Source organism: Mobula hypostoma, chromosome 5, assembly GCF_963921235.1.
Source record: "Mobula hypostoma chromosome 5, sMobHyp1.1, whole genome shotgun sequence".
Taxonomy (NCBI): Eukaryota; Metazoa; Chordata; class Chondrichthyes; order Myliobatiformes; family Myliobatidae; genus Mobula; species Mobula hypostoma.
Window position 1 is genome coordinate 48,954,648 of NC_086101.1, and position 24,635 is coordinate 48,979,282.

Here is a 24,635-nt window from a genome sequence, read left to right on the forward strand (position 1 = left end):
GATTGAAGATTACAAGTCAGCTATTTAATGCATTATAACAGCCAGCAAAATAGGATTAGCCTACTGTATTAAGGACAGCATAATGGTGACTGAAGTTGTGCTAGAAAAGCAATATTAAGTGCAAATACTTGACAATGATGCTTTGACATGCTATATGGAAAGTATGCTTCAGGATATCTAAAATTATTGCAGGTTACAATAACTATATCCATAACAATGTGTAAATCTACTTGCAGGCCACGGTCTTTCCATATGTGTTGAAGAACCAGGTGGCGGCTAAGTGAGATGAATTAGAACAAGATGAAGCTGTAGTGTTAGCAAATAAATGATTGGTTAAACTTAAAGCGGACAACACTGCTTAAGACAATAGGACCATCAGACACAAGAGCAGAAATGGGTCATTTGGCGCAGTGAGTCTATTCCGCCATTTCATCATAGCTGATACAATTTTCCCCTCAGCCCCAATCTCATGTCTTTTTCCCCCATATCCCTTCATGCCCTGACCATTCAAGAATCTATCAACCTCTGCCTTAAATATTTGTAAAGAATTGGCCTCCACAACTGCCTGTGGTAACAAATTCCACAGATACACCACTCTCTGGCTAAATAAATTCCTCCAAATCTGTGTTCTAAAAGGACACCCCTCTATTCTGAGGCTCTGTCCTCTGGCCCTAGACTTTCCCACCAGAGGAAACGTCCTCTCCACATCTACTCTATCAAGGCCTTTCACCATTCGATATGTTTTAACTGCATAGTGGTCATAAGGCAACGTTAAAGCGGCATTTCATGAGCTGAGGCCATTTCCTGACAGAATCTTTAGCTCGAGTTGGTACTAGCCAAAGTTTTTGCACTGTATCAGCTATATGCATCACTCAGCTGAATGGGGATGAGGAGAGTAAGTCACCAGGATACAAAATAGCCTTTTCTGTGCAATCATCATTGAAGATTTTTCAAGTTTTTGTAAAAGATGCTTCACAATTTAAAAGTAATCTGTCCATGCAATGAAAATATACTCATAGCTGTAAGTACTGAAAAAGAAAATCTTCAAAACTCAGATGTAGCAACATTAAACACACTAAAGTCAAAAGGAAAAGCTGTGCATTCACACAGGTTGTCTTGGGCTAAATATTATTACAAGAGCTTGCAGCCTGTCAAAAAATGTGCAGGTATTATAAAGGTTCTGTTGTCCATTTCTATTGTTGACTGTCCAACCGGGGCAAAGCATTTCCTCATGGACCAAGTTGTCATATGAATATGTTTGTCTTAGATTGACTTTCTCATTTTTAATATTCCATGATGGTTTAGAGGCTGGTGGAACAACCCATCTCTATGACTTTGTTCTCTTTGCTATAGACCTTTTGTATATCGCTCACTGTTTAGCAAATGAACTGGAAGAAGTTTTATATGCCTAGGAGCTTTTGCCCTTGATGATCTGTATTTGGAAACATGCCTAAAATAGCTTTTTATTCCAAAATATATTACACCTCCTTTGCTTCAAGATTGTGTACACTTAGTGCAACAGAAAATGCAGAAGTTATTTATGAAATAACCTTACAAATGATTCTTATTTCTGGGTCAACATGTTGTATATCCAGATGTGCCTAGTTCCAATAAGTACAGTTAAACTTGTTTGATTTGGGATGGCTTCAGCTGTCAAAACTATCCATCTCTGCCATCTGTAAAGAAAGAATTGGTCTGATTGAGTCAATTTAATACCTTTTGAATGTGTACTTGTAAAGGCTTTTTTTTATACTATGACCTTTTATGTTTTTAAGTGACCTTGCATTTGGCTAAGAAAGACCTGTGATAGGATGTGTTCAAAACAAATTGTAAATTCTTTATGCATGACTGAAGAGGATAAGGAAAATGTTTCTTTTATTATTTGGGTCAGGAAGGAATATTTCCTTTTTGAAGAGAAATGGATGCTGATATGTGAGATGTGTTATCCATGCTTTTGTATAGCTTGGAGATTTAGATCACTTTAGTGGGTTCGATACTTCAGTTATGCTTCAATTGGCATTTTTAAGTATTGACGAGTCATCCAAGTTGGAAATAAATTCCAGTGAAATTCTCAAAGCCTGATTGGTAATGATTGCATTGCCAAAACTTGAATCCCAGAATGAACCTTGCACCAGTTCTGGATCTATGCTGATTTTCACCTGTCTTTTAATGCATTAATAAAGTTCAGAAACAGGCATTGACTTGTTATTGAAATGTACTTGGATGCAGTGAAAAGCTTTTGCTTGCATGCCATCAGATTGTTCATACGCAAGTAAATCCATGTAGAAAAGGAAAGCAAAATTAGAATGCCAAATATAATGTTAGATTTAGAGAGAGGGTGCAGTGTAATAGACAAAGTGCAAGGGCCACGTTGAGGTATGGTGAAAGACTGAAAACTGACTTATTTTACAATAGAGAAATAGAAGTGAATGCAGAACATATTACAAATCTAGAAATGGTCCAAGAATACAGTACTGTGTAAGAGTCTTAGATACACCCTATCCTTGTTATATGCATCTTCAGACTATGTGGATTCACAGTTATGCGAGGAACCTATTTCTACCAATGTCTCGTTATATGCGTCCAAAGTTCACAGTTATGCGAGGAGCACTGCCTTTCTGCCAATACAAGTCGCGTGCGCACACCTCACAGTCTCACTGTTGGAGTGAGAAGCACCACTTTCCCGCCAATACAAGTCAGGTGCGTGCACCTGACAATCTCTCTCCCGCCAGTATCGCATTGGTTTTGGCAAGGTGTGGATGAGCGATCTTAAACTTTTGTTGGTTTTACCTACGGTGCAGTGATTTTGTGCTTGAAATATTTAACTATGCCTCCTAAGCGTCCGCTGTCATGTCTTGGGCCGTCAGCCGAGCGGCAGAGAACCGCTTTAACAGTTGGAAAAAAAGTTGGAAATTATAAACAGCATGGCATCAGTGGAAGGTAACGCAGCTCTGGGACGCTACTGCCGGAATCAGAATCTTGCCTTTAAAGTTGTTTTGTTCCTTGACAATGTGCCAGCCCATCCTAAACATTTGGACAGCATTCATCCTAACATAACAGTGCATTTCCTGCTGCTTAACACAACATCGCTGATTCAACCACTGAACTGGTGTGATCCACATTCAAGTCGTACGTTTTTTTTTACGGCGAACTATCTCTCAGATGCTGTAAGCAACAGACGATTTTGAAAATCCTGGGAGTTTACCAACAGTGAGGGAATGGTGGAAGTCGGAACACTTGGCGCAAATGGTGATGGACATGGACCCAAGTTTAGAACGGAGTCAGCATTTCAGTCGTTCCCTGCCGTCAACCCTTCTTCCCTACAAGCAAATTTATGCTGAAAAACAAAATGCTGCCAAGCAAACAACCCTCACCACTTTATTCAAATTGCTGTAATCTTCTGCTGCCGGCAGTTCTAGGAGTTCTGTGAGTCTTCCTTCACCCCTTGCTGTGCTCGATATGATCCTGACGACCACAACCATCCACCTTATCCATGTAAAGCTGCCCGACACCACAACAATCACTCATCTCCCGGAGCCAACACACCTGCCACTGTTGGGTACTGTACACCAGAGGATGTTAACTTTCTATGATTTATTACATTGAATATTACTGTAAATTGATTAAATATACAAAATATAGTACTGCTTTTGTGTCATATTGGTATGAAAATATGAATAAATTACAGATGAAACATATTTAGGAAGCCCTCCGGAACGCATCCCTATTTACCTCGACACTGTTTTATCACCCCTTGTTCAATCCCTTCTGACCTATGTTCGTGACACTTCTCACGCTCTTAAACTTTTCGATGATTTTAAGTTCCCTGGCCCCCACCGCTTTATTTTCACCATGGATGTCCAGTCCTTATATACTTCCATCCCCCATCAGGAAGGTCTCAAAGCTCTACGCCTTTTGGATTCCAGACCTAATCAGTTCCCCTCTACCACCACTCTGCTTCGTCTAGCGGAATTAGTCCTTACTCTTAATAATTTCTCCTTTGGCTCCTCCCACTTCCTCCAAACTAAAGGTGTAGCTATGGGCACTCGTATGGGTCCTAGCTATGCCTGCCTTTTTGTTGGGTTTGTAGAACAATCTATGTTCCGTGCCTATTCTGGTATCTGTCCCCCACTTTTCCTTCGCTACGTCGACGACTGCATTGGCGCTGCTTCCTGCACGCATGCAGAACTCGTTGACTTTATTAACTTTGCCTCCAACTTTCACCCTGCCCTCAAGTTTACCTGGTCCATTTCCGACACCTCCCTCCCCTTTCTAGATCTTTCTGTCTCTGTCTCTGGAGACAGCTTATCCACTGATGTCTACTATAAGCCTACTGACTCTCACAGCTATCTGGACTATTCCTCTTCTCACCCTGTCTCTTGCAAAAACGCCATCCCCTTCTCGCAATTCCTCCGTCTCCGCCGCATCTGCTCTCAGGATGAGGCTTTTCATTCTAGGACGAGGGAGATGTCTTCCTTTTTTAAAGAAAGGGGCTTCCCTTCCTCCACTATCAACTCTGCTCTTAAACGCATCTCCCCCATTTCACGTACATCTGCTCTCACTCCATCCTCCCACCACCCCACTAGGAATAGGGTTCCCCTGGTCCTCACCTACCACCCCACCAGCCTCCGGGTCCAACATATTATTCTCCGTAACTTCCGCCACCTCCAACGGGATCCCACCACTAAGCACATCTTTCCCTCCCCCCCTCTCTCTGCATTCCGCAGGGATCGCTCCCTACACAACTCCCTTGTCCATTTGTCCCCCCCCCACCCCTCCCCACTGATCTCCCTCCTGGCACTTATCTGTGTAAGCGGAACAAATGCTACACATGCCCTTACACTTCCTCCCTTACCACCATTCAGGGCCCCAAACTGTCCTTCCAGGTGAGGCATCACTTCACCTGTGAGTCGACTGGGGTGATATACTGCGTCCGGTGCTCCCGATGTGGCCTTTTATATATTGGCGAGACCCGACGCAGACTGGGAGACCGCTTTGCTGAACATCTACGCTCTGTCCGCCAGAGAAAGCAGGATCTCCCAGTGGCCACACATTTTAATTCCACATCCCATTCCCATTCTGACATGTCTATCCACGGCCTCCTCTACTGTAAAGATGAAGCCACACTCAGGTTGGAGGAACAACACCTTATATTCCGTCTGGGTAGCCTCCAACCTGATGGCATGAACATCGACTTCTCTAACTTCCGCTAAGGCCCCACCTCCCCCTCGTACCCCATCTGTTACTCATTTTTAAGCACATATTCTTTCTCTCACTCTCCTTTTTCTCCCTCTGTCCCTCTGAATATACCTCTTGCCCATCCTCTGGGTCCCCCCCCCCCGCCGCCTTGTCTTTCTTCCCGGACCTCCTGTCCCATGATCCTCTCGTATCCCCTTTTGCCTATCACCTGTCCAGCTCTCGGCTCTATCCCTCCCCCTCCTGTCTTCTCCTATCATTTTGGATCTCCCCCTCCCCCTCCAACTTTCAAATCCCTTACTCACTCTTCCTTCAGTTAGTCCTGACGAAGGGTCTCGGCCTGAAACGTCAACTGCACCTCTTCCTACAGATGCTGCTTGGCCTGCTGCGTTCACCAGCAACTTTGATGTATGTTGCTTGAATTTCCAGCATCTGCAGAATTCCTGTTGTTTGCATCCCTATTTTCTCCATTTAAATAATTATTCACATTTTTCGATTTCACGTTATGCATCAACTTCGAGGAACGTATCCTTCGCATATAACAAGGATAAGGTGTATATATATCTGGGCGTATAAGATTTTTGCACAGTTCTGTATTTGTCAATGTGAAATGCGAAGTACGTTTGTAATACTGGCGGGAGCAAAGGATATTGGGAATGGCAAGGGTAGAGTGCTGCCGGAGGGGTGTGGGACTGCTGGCAGAGGAGTGCCAGGCCAGGGAGGTGGGGGGTGGTGCAGGTGCAGACACACCCAGCCCTGAGACACCAGGCAAGGTTGTTTGATTCCAGACAACTGGTTTATTGATCATCAGAATCTTTCTGGTGCTCCCTGCTCTCTCCAGTATCCCTTCCCCTTTTCCCAACCATGATGCCCCTCTCCCTGCCCTCTTCCCACTCTCGGTCTACAATAGAGGGTTGTATCTGAATCAGGTTTAATATCACTCGTTTATATCATGGAATCTGGAATATCCAGTTTAAGATGTTGCTACTGAAGATGTGCGACAGTTTACTTGGTAGACTGTAAGGCAAGAGATTTGACTAAAAATATTACTAATAACATTGTTCTGAAGCAAATTGTGGTGAACTATTGCCGCAGACAGTGAGGAGGCAGGCAGAAGCAAGTCTGGTTCAGGGATGAGCGGTGCTGGGGCATTGAGGGATGCAATGTGTTAATAGGGTCACAAACTGAGTTTGTATCGCTGTTGCGGATGGAGTGAGTGATTTGGAGAAGAGTCGACGAAGAAGAGTTTTGATGCCTATCTACCTCACCTGGGTGCAAGGTTGGATTGCTCCAAGGGCCATGCCGATTTGATGAGATTGAGAACAGCTTCTGGCTGGGCGGCCCACGTGTTTTGCTGAGCCTGGATCTGGGTCCTGGAGCATAGCACTACCTGTGCTTGGACAATTTAAGCGTTAGTGCAGATAGACTGGAAGCCTGAGTGTTGGGTACGGAGGCGAGGGTGGGGCTGATTTCGCTCACTCTCCCGTGATTATTCCTTTCTTTGCGGCGCTGTGGCTGTGAACTGGTCCGGAGTGCTGTGTGTTTCTGCCACACTGCTGTGATGAACTGGGGATTGAGGCTTGGGCCTACTCCAGCTGCTCTGGACTGGTTTGGAATGCTGCTGGCTTGTTTCTATTGTTTGCATGATGTGTGTTTTCTTGCTCTGCGCAGTGGTTTTTGGTCTTTTTTAAAAATTGGGTTATTTGGGTTTCTTGCTTTGTGGCTGCCTGTAAGCAGACAAATTTCAAGGTGTATAATTTATACATTCTTTTTTAATGTGCTTTGAATTTTTGAAATTGGTTTTCTTGTTAGCTGTACAGTGCGATACATAAAATTACTACAGTAATATGCAAGAGTCTTGGGTATCCAAGACTGTTGCATTGTATTATATCTTGGTGCTGTCGGAGGAGGGGGGGGTGGTGAGGGAATGTTCACCAGGACTTTTCCCAGTATTCAGTGACTTGCATGTACTTGAATGTGATTCCTCTGTAGATGAAACATTCACCCCACACAACTTAGAAAAATCTGTGGTTAAATTGATTTTAGTGTCTCATCCATGTCATTGGGATTTGATACAAGAATGTTGAAAAGATGGAGAAAATATCTCATATAGGACAGTTCAGTTTGCTTTCAGGTCTGAATATATCTTAATAAAATACTTTGTAATTAATATTGTAACTTGAAAAATGCAGTTATCAACCATGCTAGACAAGAAAGACTTTGTAATGATAGCCAGAAGAGTTTTTTTCCCCCTCCAAGTCCCAAGTTGAGTTTGTTTGTTTAGAGAGAGAGCACGGAATAGGCCCTCCAGATCCAGTGAGCTGCAATGCATAGCAATCCACCGGTTCAACACTCGCCTAATCACAGGATAATTTACAATGACTAGTTAACCTGTTAACCAGTACGTCTTTGGGATGTGGGAGGAAACCGGAGCACATGGAGGAAACCCACATGGTCACGGGGAGAGCTTACGAACTCTTGACAGAGCATGCTGGAATTGAATTCCGAATTATGACAGCTTGCTGGGCTGTAACAGCGTCATGCTAACCACTATGTCATATACACAAGTGTGCACAGGTGTAACGGAAAATTTACTTGTAGCAGCATTGCAGGCATATACTATAGCATCAGATAAGCAGCATTCACGGGAAATGCATTCCCACAGTGGTATTAAGGGGAAAGAAAACTAAGTCAGCAAATGTAGGATTATCCACAAACACTTCAAAATAAAATAGTGGGATCTTTTGTATTGAACTGTGACCACCATTTAAAAGGTGACTCTTTTTACCGTCTAGAACTTCAGTACTGCACAACTGCCTTGCTCTTTAATATTGTGACAGGGAGTTGTGCCTGCAATCTTCTAACTTGAAGGGAAGAGTTTCATTGCATTCAGCCCACTTGCCTCTGGGAAAAGGCATTGTACTAGAACATAGATGATGTGTTCTGCAGTATCCCCTCTTTTTCTTTCCATGTGAACTAGTGTGTTTGATTGAAGGAGGATGTGCTGCGAGGGTTCTGCTGTTCAAGCAGCATCTACTGAGAAAAGATGTTAACATTTCTGGTGAGGGCCTTGGTCAAAGCAAAACACATTCTGTGTGTGTTGCTTTTGCAGAGAGTGCAGATTTTTATCTACTTAACCAGGTGCCATAATGGATGGCCCTGCAAGGCAGCATATAGTTCTGCTACTCCACAGCTCCAGCAATCCTTGTTCAAACCCGACCTCCAGTGCTAACTGCAGAGTTCACATGGTCTCCTGTGACCATAAGATTCCTCCTCCTCCTCCCACAACCCAGTAACATCCAGGTTGGCTTCAGTGTGTAAATGAGTCGTAGACAGAGAGGAATTGTTAGGATTGTAGGAATAAACCTGGGATCAGTGAAATAGGTGTTTACTGGTCAGCACGTAATCAGTGGGCTTTCGGACCTATTTCCATGATTGATCACTGTACTGCTCTGTGACTTGGACTATCTAATTTTGTTTTATGTGCTGCTGGGACTTGATACAAACTACAGTACTATTCTACTGGTATATCACCCATCAGTTTCTTTGAGGCATAATTCCTCCATCTATTCATCCCATTGTGAGGTAGTGAACTGACTGGTAGCTCTACAGTCTACTTATTGAGATGCAGTGTAGAATACCCCTTTGAGCTGCACTGCTTAGCAATCCCGATTTAACCCGAACCTAATCACGGGACAATTTACAGTGACCCATTAACCTACCAACCAGTACATCTTTGGAATGTCGGGGGAAACCCATGCAGTCACAGGGAGAATGTACAAACTCCTTACAGTCGGTGGTACTGTGCAGCCTTGTGCTAACCAAAATGCCTCCGTGCTGCCCCTTAGGATAGAGCTTCAACTTTAGCTGTTCTCAGCCACCTGATCTTTTCTAGAGCAAACACATTTCATTACAGAGGAGGTTTACTAAAATGTTGCCTGGGTTTCATCTTCTAAGTTACAGAGAAAGGTTGAACAAGTTAGGTCTTTATTCTTTGGAGCGCAGGAGATTGAGGGGGGACTTGATAGAGGTGTTTAAAATTATGAGGGGGATTGATAGAGTTGACGTGGATAGGCTTTTTCCATTGAGAGTGGGGGAGATTCAAACAAGAGGACATGAGTTGAGAGTTAGGGGGCAAAAGTTTAGGGGTAACATGAGGGGAAACTTCTTTACTCAGAGAGTGGTAGCTGTGTGGAACGAGCTTCCAGCAGAAGTGGTTGAGGCAGGTTCGATGTTGTCGTTTAAAGTTAAATTGGATAGATATATGGACAGGAAAGGAACGGAGGGTTATGGGCTGAGTGCAGGTCGGTGGGACTAGGTGAGAGTAAGAATTCGGCACGGACTAGAAGGGCCGAGATGGCCTGTTTCCGTGCTGTAATTGTTATATGGTGGTTATTTATTTCTCTCACCGTGCTTCAAGAGCTCGTGTGGTTATTGTGCATGAACAGAATTGGATTCGCATGTCATGTAGTAAGTGACATGTTTGCATTTGAAAGTAGCTCTGGTAGAGTGTAGGATGGGGGTGACAATTCTCGTTGAGGAATTTCTAAAGGCTTGGTTTTGTGATGTTTGGTACCTCAAATTAAGCTGCACTGATTGTGGAAGATTGACACAATGTGCTGCTCTGTTCGGTGGAGCAAACATGCCCACTTGTAATTGATGTTTTTTTTTGTCCCCTCTGCTGGCTGGCTGGCTGCCTCACTTTCTCTTTAAATCGTTGTTTTGTTTCTTCTCTCCTGCAGTCTAATTGGTCACTTTCCTTATTAAATTAATTTGAATTGACTTCTACAATTCACTGCAGTCTTTTCTTTGTCAATCAGTCATCCCACAATTTGATTTGAGAAAGACTGGTCTGTGTGGTAACAGAACATGGAAGGGAGTTGTAGTCTTAACTGCAGGGGGCATTATCTTGACGTTTCGAAAGCTTTAATCCTAGACAAAGCACTTTCATAAATTGACACAATCTAATTTCACATGGGCTGGTCAGTCAAAATAGAATTTAATGCAGCTGCTGTACTGAACCCAGCAGACTTGATGTAGAATTTAGACCATTGGACTTGTGTGCTAAAGGAATTTGGTTCTGTATTTTCAGTAGATTTTTTGGAAAAGTTTTGTTTTTTACTTTTCAACCAACTTGTCTTTGTTTTTTGGGCAGGTACTCCTATATTTTGCAATGATTGTAATGCTAAAGTTTCCCAACTCTTCCAGTCCTCTAGATGCTTGAAGTACTGAAGAAAAATATTCAATGCTGTGGGGAGAGGGTGGCAGAAGAGATAAACTGGAAACTTGTAACAGACTTGGTGGCTCCTGTGCAGAACTTAGTTTAAATGACCATTAAGTGCAGACCTTTGTAAAAACTCCGTAACAGCTTCCAGACGAGCAGCACTTAACCCTTCATGAATTTGCATTTGTTTAACAGTCCTCAGGTGTGACTGGAATGTGTGAAGACAGTGCAGGTAAGGTATTCTTTGCCTTTTGCTATTGGCCTTCCAGCTGGCCAGACACTAGAACAATTCCTCGTCTATCACTTCACCTCCCATCTCCTCCAACTATCCACCACATTGTGGCATTCATATTGTTTGGATACTTGTGTTATGCATCCTCATATGTTCTGTGCCCATCATTTTCAGCCATCGGAACATCTTCTGTTTTCTACTTGGATTGTTTTGTAAACTGTGTGGTTTTGGCACATCAATGTGACATGACTGAGGAGGGAAGGGTGTGAATTTGATTCAATAGTGGAAAATGGTAATGTGTGTGATTGGGAAAAATAGGACTGTATTGAGGAGATTCACCAGATTGTTCTGAACGGTAGTGGAGTGGTTAGCATAATGCATTGCAGCACTAGCGATATAGGTTCATTTCCCTCCGTTGTCGAAAAAGAGTTTGTATGTTCTTCCTGTGGCTCTGTGGTTTCCTGCCATGTACCAAAGATGTACAGGTTAGTTGGTCACATGGGTATAATTCAGCAGTGTGGGCTCATTGGGCCGGAAGGGCCTGTTTACAGTGCTGTATTTTTTTTTCAAAAAAAGACACTAATAAAGTGAGATGAAATGATAGTGTGACACTCATGGTTTTGGATCATCCAAAAGCACTTTGCAGTGAAGTACTTCAAAGGCCAGTGTTCTAATGCTTAAGACCAGTAGTCAATTTTTACACATTGAGACCCTGCAGGAAGGAATTTGATGCTGATCGGTTTTAGTAATATTGAACAAGGAATAAGTATGGATCAAGGCACATCGAATAACGGCTTCACTCTTGTTCAAAGTAGTGCTATGAGATTGAAGCAAGGAATTGGAAGTTAATCCAATTGAGAATGGGTATTGACACCTTGGCAGTATATTTTGTCAGCCACTGAAAGCTTTTTGCAGACCCCTTTGAGTCGATCCCCATTATGTTTCATTGAAGATTCCAGCAGAAATGAGATAGAATAATCCCTGCCTGGTATTGGTGAGAATTGTTTTTTTTTAAAACAATACAGCTTGTAAGTTTCCAGGCAATTGTTCTTAAAATGATACAAAACTCTTTTTCAGATTTAGACACCAGTCTCGTCAGAGGTCGTTGATGAATGTATGAACAGTAAATGCATGATTTGAGATTAGGGGCAGGGGAAGGTCTGGAGTGTTTCCACTTTGTGCTCGGAATGAGACCCCTTTCCCAGCATTGCCAGTGTATGGCTGCGTCACACCCAGAGAGATTGCATTACAAGTAGGATTAAGCATAACTTGAGGTCCTCAACAGTTTGCTTAAACCTAGTTTCAGATCTGGCCAGTTGTGAATTTTCCTAATTGCCGTGAACTCTGTTAATTGAAAGTGACGAATCCAGACTGGTTTGCTCAGTATCAAAGAGATGAAAAATATCCAAGTTTTGGCCAAATGATGGTAGCAAACTCTATCCCTTGAATGTAATTTGGCACCACTTTTGGATCATCCCTGCGGGTATTTCAGGAGAGATGGACATCAAATTGTCCTCCAATTTGGCTGGTCTTCGAAGCACTATGCTACTGCATTATTTACCCCCCCCCCCCCCCCACCGTCCACCTACCTGTACAACTATGTGAGATCAGATACGTTGAGGAAGCACCATTTTAATTATGAAACCACGGAGCAAAACCATGAGAATACTTGTCTGAATTTTTGTGGAATAATGTCTGTGCAGTTTACGGTAGTCAGTTTTATTTGGAGGCGCATTTACAATGGGGTTAAGTTTTTTCTTTGGGGGGGAGAAAAAGGCTTGTGTGCCAACTCCCTATCTTTACATACTGCTCAGCTTGTAAATGGAGCTTCAAAGGTCTGTTTTATTCTGCTCATTTTATAACCATAGGTGGTCTTGCTGCCAGTGGGACTACAGTTTGACGGGAAGAATGTGTATTCAAATCAGTGAGGTGTGTCTGTTGGAATTAACCACCTGTTTAGTTTTGGTCCAGTGTTGGTGAATTTCTGGACCATTTCTAATGGAGTTTTTGCAAAGGAAAATACTTCGGTGTGGGAGAGTGACCTATGTAGTTGAGTTTATCTACACAAAATATTCATGAATTTGAGTCTGAACACCAACTTGCTGTTCCTCATTTATTTATCTTTCTTGCAGTGTACCGCCCCGAAACAACAAACTTCATGACATACTGTAGGTCAGAGATAATAAACCTGATTCTGATTCCACTTTGGTTCTTGTAGGAACTCGATATAATCCTCTGTGTGCAAGTGTGTGTGTGCATGCTGTGACCCAAAGGAGCAGATCACTGGTGGCTTATGATCACCAGTTACCAGTGTAGTACCACAGCGTAGCTGCGTGTTGTTGCTGTTGGGAGCTGGACTCGTGTCTCAATTAGTTCAGTCAAGTGCGCTGTTTTCCAGTGCAAACTGGAGACTGCTCTCCTAGAATGGCAATGGCAATTCATTTGGCTCCGTCCATCGCCAGCCCCATAAACTACTGAAAGGCTGCCACAGAAAGTGAAAGTTGCTGCATGCCCTCACAAATACCTGGGAACTAAGAGAACCAACTCATTCACAAAAATTAAATTGCTAGAAAAAGACACTAGTTAAAAAATAAATAATGTAGGAACTTTACGGAATGGGTAGGAACGGGTGAGAGCATAGGTTTCGGATGATCGGGTTCAATACCTAACTCTGTAAGGAGTTTGTACATTCTTCCTGTAATTGAGGTTTCCTCTGTGTGTTTTGATTTTTTTTCTTCCACATTTCAAATGGACATCAAGTTCAGGGTTAGTTAGTTGTGTGCATGCTAAATTGTTGGTGCTGTCTTTTGCCCCTTGGCCCCAGCGTAATGTTGTCTTTTTTGGCTGTATTCGTGTATGGTTAAATGACAATTAAACTTGAATTTTGGCACGGTTTTACGGTGGCACTTGCGGGTTGTTCCTAATATGTTTTTGGAGTGTGACGTTACACTGCATGCTTCAATGTACATGTGACAAAACAAATTTTTGAAGATGACCTTTTTTGAGTAGGTGAGCAGGATTAAGTGTTTTGAGTCAATCCTTTTCGTTCTTTTCTCTCAAGTTTCTTGAGGTGCTTATGAAGACATTTATCTGACTCCGATATTAATTGCAGCCTGACATGAAATCCATGTACCTGCAGTTCTTTCCTGTACTTGTGTCAGCCTTCCTTTTTATTTATTTATTTATTTATTTATTTATTTATTTATACACAGACACACACACACACACACACACACTGAATAGAGTGTCAGAATTAATTCTATTCTAATGGTGAAGAGGGCCCCACTGAATTGTTGTCTTAAGGTACATTTTAACTCGTAGGACTTATTTGGGAATTTGATATTGATGTTTAACATGATAACTTCTGTAATAGATCAAAACTTGTCTCTTTGGAGTAAAGTGAGACGTTACTAGTGAGGTTGTCATTCAGTAACTGTTTCTTTATGACAGTTCTGTCAGAGGAGTTATGGATGCAGTAATACGAGTAGGAATTTATTACTGTGTAGCTTGTCCCACTTGCAATTAAAATTCTTTACCTGTGAAAAGTTGATGTAATGTTGAGTGTCTTTTATTTTCATTTCCTCCCTTTTTGGTGACTGGTTTCAGCCTCAACCAACCATTGCTGCTTTCTGTCTCAGCAACTATTGGCCACCACTGGATATTGCAGTTGGTCAGGATTTTTTTCCTCTTGTATACTTAATGCTCACTACTAAACCCAGATCATTTCTTATTTGGACTTATTTTACCATCTCTTGATTGTAATTGCAGAAATATGGTGTGAGACTTCACAAAGGAATTTTCCTACTTTCAAACTGTAGAACATTTAATAAATGATATCATTCCCAGGTTGACTTTGAATAGTCCACCAAAGATGCTTTGGTCTGACACGTGAAGTGCTGAAGGAACCCAACGGGTCAGGCAACATCTGTGGGGGGAAATGAACATCAGTGTTTTGGATTGAGATCCTACATTATGACTGTAAAGAAAGCCTGTATATCCAAAAAAATGGGAAGAGGGGTGGAGGTGATTCATATGAGGGAGTGGAAATGATGTACGAAGTAGGGAGATGATGGGTAGAAGAGACAAGTGGGCTTAAGAAGATGGAATCTGATTGGAGAGGATAGTGGACCATGGAATAAAGGGAAGGTGAGAAGGGAAACAGACCAGTTGTGTCGGTGATGCCTCTTCCTCTGACAAAACTTGATCACACCCCAGATGGATTCAATATTTTAAGAGTCACTCGGCTTTGGAAAGCTTCCAGAGGACTGGAAAATTGCAAATGTCACTTCACTCTTCAAGAAGGGAGGGAGACAGAAGAAAGGAAATTATCGGCCAGGTAGCCTGACATGAGAATTTGGGAAGATGTTGGAGTTCATCATAGAGGATGAGGTTTTGGGATACTTGGAGGCGCATGATAAAATAGGCCATAGCCAGCATGGTTTCCTTAAGGGGAAATCTTGTCTGACAAATCTGTTGGCATTCTTTGAGGAACTAACAGGCAGGATAGACAAAGGAAAGTCAGTGGATCTGGTTTACTTAGATTTTCAGTAAGCCTTTGGCAAGATGCTGCACATGAGGCTCTGGAGATTGCAGGGGTTGGTGTTGGGACTAATTTTCACATGTGAATGATTTGGATGTTTGGTACTTATGGCTTTGTGGCCAAGTGCAAGCATTCATTTCAAGAAGACTAGAATGTAAAAGCAAAGATGCAGTGTTGAGACATTATGAAACATTGGTGAGGCTTTACTTGGAGTATCGTGTGCAGTTTTGGGCCGCTTATCTTAGAAAGATTATGCTGAAATTGGAGAGGGTTCAAAGGAAGGTTCATGAAAATGATTTCAAGATTGATTTGAATGGCTTGTCATTTGAAGAGCGTCTGATGGCTCTGGGCCTGTATTCACTACAATTCAGAAGAATGAGGGATCTCACTGAAATCTATTGAATGGCAAAAGGCCTTGGAGTGGATGTGGAGAGGATGTTTCCTTTGGTTGGCTGTCTAAGACCAGAGGACATGGCCTCAAACTGAACGGGCGTCCTTTTAGAATGGAGATTAAGAGGAATTTCTTTAGCCAGGGATTGGTGAATCTCTGGAATTCATTGCCACAGGCAGCCATGGAGGCCAAGTCTGAATATATATTTAGGGCAGAGGTTGATATATTCTTGATTGGTCAGGGTATGAAGGGATCCAGGGAGAAGGCAGGAGATTGAGGCCGAAAGGGAAAATGGATCAGCCATGAAGAAATGGCAGAGTATACTTAATGGCCAAATAGCCTAATTTGCTCCTAAATCTTATGGATTTACAGGTTGAAGATAGGTGGAGGGGTGTGAAGTATATGAAGTAGTGTTGAAGCAGGGAGCTTGGAGGAGGGGGTGGACAGTTTAGGAGAATTGGCGAAGAAGTGGGAGATGGAATACAGGGTAAGGAAGTGTATGGTCATGCACTTTGGTAGAAGGAATAAATGGGGAATAAATTCAGAAATTGGACGTGCAAAGGAACTTTGGAGTCCTTGTGCAGGATTGCCTGAAGGTGAACTTGCAGGCTGTGTCGCTGGTAAGGATGGCACATGCAATGTAAGTATTCATTTTAAGAGGACTAGTATATAACAGTAAGGACGAGATGCTGAGGCTTTATAAGGTACTGATCAGCCTGCACTCAGCGTATTGTGAGCTGTTTTGAGCCCTTTATGTAAGAAATTATGTACTGGCATTGGATGGGGCTCAAAGGAGGTTTTCAAAAATGATTTCAGGAATGAAAGGTTTATCCTGTGAGTGTTTGATGGCTCTGGGCCTGTACTGAGTGGAATTTAGAAGAATGAAGTTGGAGGGGGGGGTGGGGGGAATTTCCTTGAAACCTATCAATATATTGAGAGGCCTATATAGAATGGATGTGGAGAGAACGTTTCCTATAATGGGAAGTTGCGGGGGGGGGGCGGAGTCTAGTCAGAGGAACAACCTCAGAAAAGAGGAATGTCTATTCTGAGTGGCAATTAGGTGGAATTTATTTAGCCAGAGGGTGGTGAATCAGGGGAATTCGTTGCCGTAGGCAGATGTGGAGACCAGGACATTGGGTGTATTTAAATTGGAGGCAGATTAGATTCTTGATAAATTAGAGTAACAAAAGGTTATGGGATGAAGGCAAGAGAAAAGGGTTGAGGGGGCAAAATAAATAAGCCGTGATTGAACGGGAGAGCAGACTCAATGGGCTGAATGGCCTAATTCTGCTCGTACACCTTATGGTCTAGTATGTGAGCGGATTCTAGCCCATTCCATGATATGTGACCTTTGCTTAGCGGGAACAGTACAGTATCAAAAAAAGTAAACCACTGTAGCTCTCCATTCTGCTACATACCAACATTAAACTTGACATTTCTTTTGGGGGAAAAAAGAAATTTTCCAATAAATTATTTTGCCTAAAAGCCTTGAAGTAAGCAACAATGGCCAGAAAGGTGGTGGTTCAGAAAGGACAGGATGCAGGCAATATCCTGATTAAGTGATGTTTTTCTAAGGTGGAGCTCACTGAATTTTGGTAATAGTCTCAGTGACCAAAGTATATATAAGGATTTCAGCTTTATTAACAGAGGAGGCCTTTGAGCATGAAAACAGACTGTTTTGGTGAAAGAATAGAGATAAGGCTTGATCAGAGTCCAGACTTGGATTCGTGAAACACTGGCATAGCTTTATGATGAAAGTGAAAGGTTGCAGGTGCATTTGATGGTTTCTGTGAGCAACTCTCCCATTCTGTGTTTGAGTACTGTAGCTGCAGGAGAATCAGCTTTTATTTGCAACTTTTGTAAAGAGGATTCACTGGCCACTATTCATTCTAGCAGAACATTTATCAAAACATTTGAGCAATAGATCAGTGGTCACTGGGTTTGCAGTTAGTAATTTGCCAAATGTGACTCCATAAAATATTAATACGTTCTCAGGTATGGCCTGCTACATTTCAGTTCTTATGCAGTGGAATTTAATTTGTTATAAAGCATTTTTGAAAGATGGATATTTAAAATGAAAGAAAATAAACTGGATATTCCTGCTTCCATCACTACCAAAAAAATTAGGCAAGGCAAACTAGCTGCTCCAGTTCTTTGTTTCAGCTTGTTCCTTTGATGTTGAGAAAACGTCTTTGACCATTGTTTAGTGTAGTAATGATGAGGTCTAAAAAGAGGAGAAGAGAAGCTGAGGCTTGCTGCTGAAGAAAAGCGCACTCGTCGGAAAAACAGCACCAAGACAACACTGAAGGACAGTGCCTTCAAATGCAGTCGCTGCAGCCGAGACTGTCTCTCCCGTGTGGGACTCTACAGCCACAACAGACGCTGCTCTAACACAGACTGAAACAAGACTTTTCAGGTGCAGATCCATGGTCCCGCGAGACTAACGGATGCCACCACAATGATTGAAATGTCTGCTGTATAAAATGATCCCTGTTCCGCTCTCTCCAAAGATGTGCCAAGGAGTACTTGGCTTGATAATACTTCAATGCATGATTCCTGGCTTTTGGAAATAATTTCTTTCAACTTGTAACTTTCTATGTATTTTTTTTAGAAAAAAAGCAGATTCACAAGGAATTTTATAGTCACTCTATAGTCACAATATTGTAGTCACGCTGCAGTAAACGCACATGAACTCTTCATCTGTAATGTATCAGTATTATTATTCATTCTCTGTAATGGTTCACTGCCTTTAATTGGAATTTATTTTACCACCATTTCACTGACAGCTTCCATTTTCCCTCTGATGATCGCCCTTCATCAAAGTGGTTTTGATTGCTCTTTGAGCAACTGACTGTGAGGATGGTTTCAATGATCTGATAATGATGTAGAAAGTTCTGAGTGATCAGAGTAGATAAACATATCCTTTTAGTTTTCATACAAGGATATGCTTATCTACTCTGATCATTGTTTTATTTAATATATCTGAAATCCTATGACCCAGATGTTTTCTGCTACTTTTGCACCACAAGTAGCTGCTGTGAGGGGATGCAGTGGGTGTTTTATATTTGGACTTTCAGAAGGCTATTGACAAGATGCCACTCATGAGTCTCCTTACCAAGTTAAGGGCATGTGGCATCACAGGAAGGTTAATGGCATGGTTAGAGCATTGGCTGATTAGTAGGAGACAGTGAGTGGGAATAAAAGTATCCTTTTCTGGTTGGCTGCCAGTGACTAAGTGTTCCGCAGGGGCCGGTGTTGGGACCGCATTTTTGTGCTGTATATCAATGATTTAGATGATGAAATTAGTTACCTTTGTTCCGAAGTTTGCAGATAATACAAAAGTTGGAGGGGCAGGAGGTGCTGAGGAAATGGGTAGGCTGCAGGAAGACTTGGACAGATTAGGAGAAAGGGCAAGAAAATAGAGAATGAAATACAATGTTAGAAAATGCATGGTCATGCACTTTGGTAGAAGAAATAAATGTGCAGACTATTTTCTAAATGGGGAGAAAATTCAGAAATCTGAGGTGCAAAGTGACTTGGGAGTCCTTGTGTAGAACACACTAAAAGTTAACTTGAGGAAGGCAAATGTAATATTAGCATCCATTTCAAAAGGTCTAGAATATAAGAGCAGGAATGTAATGCTAAGGCTTTAAGGCACAGGTGAGGCCTTAATCTTGTGTATTGTGAACAGTTTTGGGCTCCTCAATGAAGAAGAGATGTGCTGACGTTGGAGGGAGTCCAGAGGTGGTTCACAAAGATGATTCCGGGAATGAAAGGGCTATCGAAACCTTTCGAATGTTGAAAGGCTTAGATGGAGTAGATGTGGAAAGGATATTTCCCTTGGTGGGGAGTCTAGAACAAGAGGGCATGGCCTCAGGACAGAGGAGCATCGAGTTAAGACAGAGATGCAGTGAAATTTCTTTTGCCAGAGGATAGCGAATTTGTGGAATTTGTTACTACAGGCAGCTGTGAAGGCCAGGTCATTGGGTGTATTTATGGTGGAGATAGGTTCTTGGTTGGCCATGGCATCAAAGATTACCGGGAGTGGTTCTAAGGAGGGAGAGAAAAAAGAAACAGCCATGATTTGAATGATGGAGTAGACTTGATGGGCCAAGAGTCTAACTCTGCCCCTATGTCTTGCGGTCTTGTGGTGTTTTGATGCCTACGTCAGTCTGTTGATCATGCTTATTGTGTCCTAACTCTCCAGATGAGTAAGCCTGAGCAGCACGATATGGAAAGCAAGCTGTTGCCCGTATAGCAAGCTCCCCCTCTCCATGCATCTGATGAACCTAGAGGAATGGCAGAGACTACAGTTTGGTACTAGTAGTATCACTGGATTTTCCAGTCAATGTTAAACTCAATGTAGGGCCTTAGGGACTCCAGCTCCGGAATTTTCTCTCGGGATTTACTCCCAAAGCTGTTCTCCATGGGTGGGTATAGCCGCAAGGCAGCAGAGGTTTGAAATCAGAATTTTCCTTCTAGAAGAGCTTCCTACCATGGCTGCTGAGTCCCATCTGCCCAAGGAGCCAGTAATGTGCCTTTGCCCCTTCTCCTTTTACTAGATAAAGTTCCGCTGGACTTGGGGTCTAAGCCACACGCGAAGACCAGGAGCTGGACTTGGTTGTCAGAGGCTATTTGAGGTGCACACCATTGGGATCAATTAATAGGTAGTGGGAGTTTGTCCCTATTGCCACCCCCACTGGCTATAATAGCCTTGAGGAACCACTGAATGCCACCCTTTTCATGAGGAGATGTTTGAATCTGGAATTTTGACTGAAAAATGCTCACGGAATAAATGTTGACCTAAGCTTTAGTGTTAAAAGGAGTCTCTGCTGCTGGGCAGGTTAGTCAAGTAACAATGTTTATTGAAAGAAATTTGCATAAAACTTGCAGATCATCAGTTTTGCTGTGTGAAACATGTCCTATCAGTCATTGGTACCACAGAAACATTCTAATAGATTAACACTATTGTAGTTAAAAAAAAACAGCACTGCATTTTGCAAACATAATAATCATGATGAACACTTTTATATTTGTTAACTACATATTCTGAATTTTTAAGAATTCCTTTGTTTCTTGAATTTAAGTATAGTTGTGTGTTTAATTCAATGCTACTGAGGCATTTTCCTGTGGTAAAACTTTTGCATTAGGGTTGAAAGATATTGGAATGATACATGATCAACTGATCTGATTTTTATTTCTTTTTAGGAAGTCACTGGAAAGAAATTTGGGCAGAAAGATTTCCGTTCAGCACTGGAGGATGGAGTCCTGCTGTGCGAGTAAGTGCGCAGATTGAGCTTTGTTACTGTTCTGTTGGAAGGAGGGAAGGTTTCTGAGAGCCTTAGTCTGGCGGTTCTTTGGAAATGGAGTCTCAAACTGGTTTATGTTTGTGGTTCTGAGGTATCACCTGCTTATCTGTCCAAACAATCCCAGCTTTACTTGTGGGGCCATGTTGCATCTTGAAACTGTGTTCCTCCACGTTTCTCTTCTCTTACAGATCAATAAATTGTGTCCTCTGGATCAGCAGCAGTACACAATTTGCAACTACACTGGTTTAATGTTATAGTAGTACAAAGCTGCACCTCTGAGAAAATGCTACCCAACCTGCGCTTGAAGCTTCCAGAACTCTTGCAGGGCTTAGAATGGAAGGGGGAAGATGTTTTTCTTGATTGAGTCGTTTTCACCCAGTGGTAATTTTTGCAGGATAAAGAGGAAGGCCAGTTAGGACTGAGGTGAATTTCTTCACTTGGGGTATTAACCTTTGTAATTCTCTATCCTGGAATGATGTTGAGGCTTGATATTTGAGTTAATTAGAACTGATATTGATAGATTGTTGGAGAATTTTTAAAAAATCGCAGGTAATTTGCAGATTTCTCCTCCTGAGTAGCGTTCAAATTTTTAGTATTTGGGAATTCTGTTCTGCAGGTCTGTATGCCTGGTGATCCAGGCTCGGAGGAAAAAATAAATCATCTTTTGGGTACACAGAGCACATCGGTGTTGCAGTGGGGGGGGGGAGGTGTGAGTTGTATAAAAACATAGTGAAGGTTTTGGGTTGTGTTGGTGTCACTGGGTGGCACCAGAGTGATAGGGAGGGGTGTTGATTATATCAAGGTATGGTAGGGAGAGGTGTGGGGCTGTATTAGTGTGTTACTGGGAGGGGTAAGGAATGTATCAGAGTGATGCAGGGACGGGTAATGGGTGCATCAATTTTATGGAGCAGGGTGGGAACTGGGATTTTTGTTCTTGATCCCTGTTGCAGAGAGACCTCCACCAGCACTGCCGCGTATGTTGACATAAATTGTGCATGCTTAGTCACCATTGCCATCATTTTGAGTTACACCAATATGGTGACGTGTGTAGAAGTGGTTCACAGTGTTGCTAGAGATTTTGCACTCTGCCCTCCTTAATCTCTAATGCATAATTAAGGTTAAAACCTATGTTAATAGGGAAACTGGTATATCACAATTTAAAAAAGAAATTTTTAAAATTGAAATTTATCTGTGGTAATTTGACTCATCAGTATTATTACTCAATTTTTATAGGCCAAAATATCTAAACTTAATGAAGTTTTTTTTTGTTTTGCAAATTTGATTATACCTCTTAGGGGCACAATGTTTGAAGTGATTTTTTTTTGGGTTGAACGATTTTGCCCTGGGTTCATGCTTGCTGATAATGACTTGGAGAGGCTGCACAATGGTGTACCCAGCGGTGGAGAAACGTTCAAAGTAAATTTATTATCAAAATACAGTATGTCACAATATACAACACTTGGATTTACTGCGAGCGTACTCAGTAAATCTAAGAACCATAATAGTGTCAGTGGAAGACCACACCCAACAGATTGGTCAAACAGCCAATGTGCAAAAGATGACAAACTGTGGAAATGCAAAAAAAAAGTAGATGAGCAATAAATATGGAGAACATGAGATGAAGAGTCCTTGGAAGAGAGTTCTTAGGTTGTGGGAACATGTCAGGTGGGTGAAGTTGAGTGAAATTACCCATGCTGGTTCAAGAGCCTGATGGTTGAAGGGTTCCTGAAACTGGTGGTGTGAGTCTCATGGCTTCTGTATCACCTTTCTGATGGCAGTAGCAAGAAGAACGTGACCTGGGTGGTGGGGGTCCTTGATGATTGATGCTGCTTTCCTGTGACAGTGCTCTGTGTAGATGTTCTCAATGGAGGGGAGGACTTTCTCTATGATAAAATGGGCTGTATCCATTACTTTTTGCTTTTCCATTCGAGGACATTGATGTTTCCATACCAGGTTCTGATTCAGCCAGTCATGATGCTCTCCACCATACTTACCATAAGACATAAGACATAGGAGCAGAATGAGGCCATTCAGCCCATTGAGTCTGTTCTGCCATCCCATCATGGCTGATCCTGCATCCCACTCAACCCCATACACCTGCCTTCTTGCCATATCCTTTGATGCCCTGATTGATCAGGAAACGATCAACTTCCACCTTAAATATACCCACGGACTTGGCCTCCACCACAGTCTGTGGCAGCGCATTCCACAGATTCACTACTCTCTGGCTTAAAAAAAAATCCTCCTTACCTCTGTTCTAAAGGGTCACCCCTCAATTTTCAGGCTGTGCCCTCTAGTTCTGGATACCCCCACTACACACCCTCTCCACATCCACCCTATCTAGTCCTTTCAACATTAGGTTTCAATAAGATCCCCTGCATTCTTCTAATTTCCAGTGGGTACAGGCCCAAAGCTCTCAAATGCTCCTCGTATGTCAACCCCTTCATTTCAGGAATCATCCTTGTGAACCTCCTCTGGGCTCTCTCCAATGACAACACATCCTTTCTGAGATACGAGGCCCAAAACGGTTGATAATACTCCAAGTGTGACCTGACTAGTGTCTTATAAAGGCTCAGCATTATCTCCTTGTTCTTATATTCTATTTCCCTTGAAATAAATGCCAACATTGCATTTGCCGCCTTTACCATAGACTCGACCTGTAAGTTAACCTTCTGGGAGTCTTGCACAAGGACTCCTAAGTTCCTTTGCACCTCTGATGTTTGAACCCTTTCTCCATTTGAATAATAGTCCACACTGTTGTTCCTTTTACCAAAATACATCATCTATTTCCCAACAATGCCAATTTTCATCTGCCACTTTCTTGCCCATTCTTCCAATTTGTCTAAGTTCTCTGTAATCACATTGCTTCCTAAGCATTACGTACCCCTCCACCTATCTTTGTATCATCTGCAGACTTTGCCACAAAGCCATCAGTTCATTATCGAAATCATGGAGAAACAAATGTGAAAAGCAGCGATCCCAATACTGACCCCTAAGGAATACCACTAGTCACCGGCAGCCAACCAGAAAAGGCCCCCTTTATTCCCATTCGCTATCCATGCCAGTATCTTTCCTGTAATACCATAGGATTTTATCTTATTAATCAGCCTCATGTGGCACCTTTTCAAATGTTTTCTGAAAAACCAAGTAAATGACATCCACTGCCTCTCCTTTGACCACCTTGCTGGTTACTTCCTCAAATAACTTGAAAACAGATTTGTCAGGCAAGATTTCCCTGCTGACTTTGACTATATCATTAGTCTCCAAGTAGATCTATAGAAGTTTGTCAAAGTTTTAGATGCATGCCAAATCTCTGCAAACTCCTAAGTAGATGTACTGCTGTACTTTCCTTGTAATTGCACTTGTGTGCTAAGCCCAGCAGAGTTCCTTTGAAATGCTAATGCTGAGGAATTTAAAGTTGCTGGCACTCTTTACCTCTGATCCTTCAATGAAGACTGATTTATGGACCTCCTGGTTTCCTCCTCCTGGAGTCAATAATCGGCTCCTTGGACTTGGTGACATTGAATGAAAGGTTCAATCACAAACTAGAGGAAATCAACAGATGCTGGAAATTGAAGCAACGCATACACACAGACCTGGAGGAATTAGCAGGCCAGGCAGCATCTATGGAAAAGAGCAAACAATCAATGTTTCTGGCCGAGACCCTTCCTCGGGACTGAGTGAGAGGTTGTTGTGGCACCACTCAGCCGGATTTTCAAGCTCCCTCCTGTATTCATCGTGTG

At 42.4% G+C, this 24,635-nt stretch overlaps 1 protein-coding gene across 3 annotated transcripts in view; it reads left to right on the top strand.

Moving 5' to 3' along the window:
- lmo7a (LIM domain 7a) overlaps positions 1-24,635 on the top strand; it is a 232,457-nt gene that overhangs the window by 35,645 nt on the left and 172,177 nt on the right. For all 3 annotated transcript variants that reach the window (XM_063048465.1, XM_063048466.1, XM_063048467.1), the window contains exon 3: positions 20,792-20,862. In XM_063048465.1, coding sequence (XP_062904535.1) covers positions 20,792-20,862 — 71 coding nt within the window. The remainder of the gene's footprint in view (positions 1-20,791; positions 20,863-24,635) is intronic.